We start from the raw sequence: 6,000 nt of genomic DNA, 5'->3' as shown, positions 1-6,000 counted from the left end.
ATTTAATGCAGAAGATATTTAAAGATGAGCCTTGACACATAAGTTAGAATTTGAAGGTGCAGGAGTGGATGTCAAAGTTGAAGTGGAGTCGACAGGAAAGCTCACCATTAGGAAAGTTCATATGTATGACAGAGTGGTCAGTAAACTGGTTTTCTTAGACTGCAGAGTATGTAAAAAGAAAAAGGTAAATTAAACTTTAAAGGAAAGTTGAACCCAAATTGTGGAGGACTTTATCATAGACAGAATTTGTTGATTCATTGAGTTGTTATATGAAAAATAAACATGAAAGAGTTGCTTATTGATTTGTTTTTAAATTTTATTTGAGCTGGATATTTGGAAAATTAATTCTAAGTAATGACAGGTGGTTTTGGGGAGAAACAGCATAGAGACAGGAGGTCAATTAGTTACCTATAGGGATAGGATAACTGAGAGGTATTGAGAATCTGAATTAGTATTTTGGTGTAGAAAAGATAAGATTGCCTGAGGTTGATTAACTACATTGTGGACATGTTTGAATTGGATAACATTTAGTTCCATCCAACTCTAAAATTGCATAGGTTTATAACTCGAATTTGTGACAAATTTTTGCTGGTTTTGAAATAGGTCTTTATGGGAGCAGTAATTGTTAAATATAAGTTCTCTTGGAACAGACAAGTTTGAACACAGCTTTTTGAATCTGCTTTGTTTTCACACTATAGATGATGGGGTTCATCACAGGAGGAATAAGCAAATATACATTAGCAATGAGTGTGGGCACAAAGGGAGGAACATGTTTTCCAAATCTGTGAACAAAAGACAGGCTGATCAAAGGGATGTAGAATATGGCTACAGCACTGATATGAGAAATGCAGGTGCTGAAGGCTTTTTTCCTCTCCTCGGGGGATGCAATGTTGAGAACCGAGTGAATGATCAAGACATAGGAAAGCAGGATAAAGAAAGAGTCCACTCCAGCGGTAGAAATAATTGCAGTCAGTCCAAATGCACTATTGATCTTTGTATCTGAACATGAGAGCTTCATCACATCAGGGTGGAAGCAGTAGGAGTGATGGAGTACATGGCTGTGGCAGAATGCTAGACGTTTAAGAAGTAGGACAAGTGGTATCAGAATGACAGTCCCCCTGGTAATGACTGCCAAACCAATCTGTGCAATCCTTTCATGAGTTAGAATAGTAGCATATCTCAAGGGGTTGGAAATGGCCACAAAACGATCAAAGGCCATAGCCAGGAGCACCGAAGATTCCATGAAAGTGAATAGGTGAATGAAGAACATTTGCAATAAGCAAGCATTGAAGCTGATTTCCCGGGCATTGACCCATAATATTCCCAGTACTGTCACCAGTGTGGAGATGCATAAGCCAATGTCAGTGGTGGACAACATGGAGAGGAAATAGTACATGGGCTCATGGAGGCTTGGCTCAGTGAGAACTATGAACAGGATCAAAGTATTCCCAGAAAGCGCAGTTAAGTAGAGGCAGCAGAAGGGGATGGAGATCCAGGCATGGGCCCATTCAAGACCAGGGACGCCAGTCAAGAGGAAAGTAGGGAAGGTGGAGTTATCGTAGATTGGCATTATGATGTGAAGGAGCAGAACTCTGTTGCAAGATCTTGACTTTCTAAATTTAGAATTTTAAAATTCTTTTTAGTTGAAGTTTAATATACATTTAGTTCACAAACTTTAGAGTACAGCTCAATGAAGTTTGATATCATTGTGCTCACTTCCAAGAACAACTGATGAAACATTACCACTAACCTAGAAGGCTTCCTAATGCTCATTCTCATCAACGTCTTCTCTTATAGTAACCATTATTCTGACTTGATTACCGTAATTCTCTCTGGTCTTGATCTTGATGTTGATATAAATATAATTATGCAGTATATATTATTTGCATCTTGCTTCTTTCATTCAATATTATACCTGTGAGATTAATCACTGAAATAAAATGTTTAATTAAGTTCAATTTACTTAGTTAAACTTATTTGGTGATTATCACTCACTATCTTGTACTCTTATGGATATTTTTGACTACATTTTTTACCTTCCAACTGGGTTATAAGCTTATTCTTATTACTATGGCCCCATGAGAATAAGGGGTTATTTTTAGCTAATCTTTGCTTAGTAGAATTCTTTGCTCAACGTAGATATTCAATATATTTTCTCTAATTCATTTGTATTTTATTTGCCCTTCCTGAAATATCCTATTTAACCAGAAGTGGTACATGGCATAAGAAAATAATTGACTAATTTTGTCTTGGAATCTTAGAACTCTTAAACTCAGATTCTAAGTGAAAATCCACTTGAACTTACCAGGGGAACAGCTCTTTTCAGGGAATACATATACCTAAGAATCCACCCCAGATATAATTATAATAATTTAGTACGTTTTGGAAACAAATACAACCCTGGGACAGGATTAAAAGCACAGAAAGTGTCCTAGGTAAACATTCAGTTAAATGATAAAGGAAGCTTCTTAAAGCAGTAGTAATAGAGTGAATTATTGAATAAAAGGAGTTGGGTAAACTGACTATCCATTTGAAAAACTATACATAATAAAGCATACACCAAAATATATATTTAAATTATTTCCTGATGGTTAAATATTTAATTATGAATAACCAACATACATTTTACATTAAATGCCGGTAAATATTTATACAATCCTTGAGTGAGAAATAATTTTCTAATGGTAACACTAAAGATGTAAATCATAGAGTTAAAGATTGATATGTTTGATTTGATGAAATACACAGAATTGTTTTATGGTAAAAAAAAACACCTTTAATTCCACAGAATTAAAAAAATAATTACAAACTGAAGGACATATTTGCAGTACATACAAGATTGAGTTGGATAATAAGCTTACTGTAGAACAGTAAAAAAACAATGAAAATGTAAAAATGGGTAGAAGTCTTTAAACTGGAATTCCCCAAAGAATAACTGATATGGTAATAATACAGAAAGAATATTTGATTTCACCATCAGCTAGAGAAGTACTAATTAAGAACAGTTATTTTTAATCAAGTAAATTGACAAAGATTAGTAAGGATTGTTGAACTACAGGAAAACTACACTCATATGGTGGCGAGTGATTAGGTAGATGGTTCATTTATTTTTTTCACACACTTAAGACTTCATTTCCTTTGAATTAAAATTTTAATTTCTCAGGAATTAATAGTGACAACAATGGCCACAGCTGCATATCATGCATATATAAATCAATCATTCAATAATTTGTCAATTATTTCAATAGTTAAGTACTAAGTGTCTATTTGAGACATTTAACCCCTCAAATAACCTTTTATTTTCTAGATAATAGAACTTTATAAACAGATTAATATAGTGTATATGAGACATTGTACTACATTCCTTAAATTTGTAAATTGGCCTTATTCTTTTTTGCGCTAAAAAAGCATAGATAAGATTGCTATATCCTATGGTTACTAAGAGATAAATAACATCTATGTTTTCAATTCATTAGTTCCTTTGACATTTTCCAATGTTTTTTGTTCTTCATCTAATCCAAGGGCACTCTCAGGCCTTTCTAAAAAATAATAAAATTTCTACTCTGACAAAAGCATATATGCAGCTTATATATGCTTTTGTCAGAGTATATTCACCAGCTTAGCCAGAGTTTGTTTCTCAGAATCACTGTGTTTTCTAGAGTGGACAAAGGGGAAGAGTTGAGGAACTGGCCGGCTAGCATGCATTTGGTATCAGGCAGGACCAGATAGTCTGGGATTGATAACTGTTTTGTAATCTTCACCTCCCAGTCAACCGCACTCTATAGTTAACTCAATTTCTATCAATAAAATGCATGGGTGTGTAGTTGGACATGAGTTGGAATATGTGGCTGAGGTTTTAGGAAAAGAAGATACGGAGTTTTCTCTTATCTAGTTTCTTAGAAGGATGAGTAATCAAGAAAAGGGTAAAACATCTTTATTCTTTTAAAAAGAAAAATTCAAAGCCTGATTTTCTAGATTACTAGTCATCTCTTATATAAAGGAAGGTCTGGAGTTATAGTCTGCTGCAGAGAAAAATCAGTTAACATCACATGATGATTTGTCGAAACAATGGATACCAATACAATCTTTCTAGAGTAACAAAATATTATCCCTATGATTGAAAATGCCATGGATTGAAATAATTAAATGAATTGATTTATCCATTCTGAGAGAATGATTTAAGAGAGTCCTTCATTATATTTTTCTGAATTTAGGAACAGTGCCTATGGAATGTCACAAAGTTAACCACCTGCATGGAGCTGAAGCAGTGACTGTATCCTATGAACGTGCTGACCTGAGGCTCTGCAGACTCAATGTTTTAGTGCCTGGACTGAAAATGAATGAGGTGAAATGTTGGAAGATAGATGAGAGGATAGTTTTAATATTTTTATAGAGAAGAGAATACTGAACCACGTTCTTTGCTAGATATCTGTACATGGTTTTACTTTAACAGCACCATTAATAGGTCTGACTAATATTCCCAGTTTTCAGGTGAGATGACCTAGGTTCAGAGTGAAGAACTTATTTAAGGTTCCCATTGATAGACATAACGGAGCCAGTGTGTGAAATCGTGTCTGTCTGACACTGAAAGTATGGTCACTTTATGGTGCCACACTGTTGTTCAGACAAAATGAAAAATAAATGTGTCAAATTGCTGCAGACTTATAAGAATGAATGGAGTAAATGTGCTGCAGTAAGTGTAAACTAATTAGAAATATAAGTTAAACAATATTGAGAATGTGCCAGTGATTGTATTTTGGGGTTTGGTTGTTATATGTGTCAGGAAATACATACAAATAGGAAGCACAATTTTTGCTATGTTTAGCTAAATAGATGAATACAAAACATTTGTATGGGATTTGGAATTTCTTATCAGGCATCAGGCCCATAGAAATGAACAAAACACTGGGGAGTAAGTATAGTCAGAAGCTTGGGGGATTTGGAGATCAAGGACCAGGGGTAAGTGAGGAAGGTCTTACCTTTCAAAATGTGGAGAATTAGAAGGGATACAAACAGAGATGTTGAAGTAGCAATGCCATAAGATGAGGTGAATTATGGTCATTAACTTCGCTTCCAAAAAACTCTTCCTATATTTATCTAAGCTAAATTACTCATGATGAAGCTTAAAGTCATTAGACACATTTTATTCTAGACACAACTAAGTACTACTTCTGATCAGCTGCTTGACTTGGCCTTTAGACAGGGAGGAGAGACTTCTTTTACCCTTATGTAGGATGGGGTAAATGAAGGTAACCCATTTATCTCTACAAATAGGAAATTTTTATAAGGGACCATGACGGTGTAGTCATTTACTCAAGTGAGCTAAATATACCCTTGGGGGATTTCTGTGCCATTCTGTTGTGCTTCACCTTTCTGTCCCCCAGGTGAGTTAGCTGGCACCAGGAAATGTGGCTGCTCAGACAAGTGAAAAAGAACCAAACAAAGAAAAATAAACATAGTGACACAGTAACTCTGTGTTTACATGTTTTAATTAAAAATGGAATTGAATCATTACTTTGAACATGGATACAGCTAAGGACCCAGAATTTCTTCATTTTTATTCTGTTATGTGTTTATTATAAATAATCTATTACATAGATTTTTGCATACAACTAAGTAGAATGACAAATGCTTTGAAAGTATCTCCAGGTAGTAGCATAGTACCAGGTACATAGTATGAATGCGTTAACTGTTTGTTACTATGAGCAAATGGATTCCTACAACTCAGAAGCAAGCAATAAAATAGAATTACAAAGTCAAGGGGCTATAATAAAAGAGGGAAGATTTCCCTTTCAATAAAAGAGGGAAGATTTGGCATCGTGGCAACTCAAATGGAAGAAACTTCCAGGATAAAAAAGTAGGTTATTCTCAAGGATTATAAAAATTAACATCTGTATAGTGATTAATGTTTACCAAGTGATTTCAGGTACATTATCTTATATAGTTTTTGTTGTTCAGGCTAAAACAAACATGTTTTATTTACCTGACATGTGCTGATGA

General features: G+C 34.5%; 1 protein-coding gene across 1 annotated transcript; it reads right to left on the bottom strand.

Moving 5' to 3' along the window:
• Window positions 1–625: 625 nt before the first annotated feature.
• On the bottom strand, window positions 626–1,570 carry LOC117030814 (olfactory receptor 51F1-like). The gene has a single exon (XM_033121045.1). It carries the CDS (start codon window positions 1,568–1,570, stop codon window positions 626–628), a length of 945 nt encoding a protein of 314 aa, XP_032976936.1.
• Between the last annotated feature and the right edge of the window lie 4,430 nt (window positions 1,571–6,000).

The sequence above is a fragment of the Rhinolophus ferrumequinum genome, chromosome 11, assembly GCF_004115265.2.
Source record: "Rhinolophus ferrumequinum isolate MPI-CBG mRhiFer1 chromosome 11, mRhiFer1_v1.p, whole genome shotgun sequence".
Taxonomy (NCBI): Eukaryota; Metazoa; Chordata; class Mammalia; order Chiroptera; family Rhinolophidae; genus Rhinolophus; species Rhinolophus ferrumequinum.
This window is presented reverse-complemented; position numbering and strand designations above follow the sequence as displayed.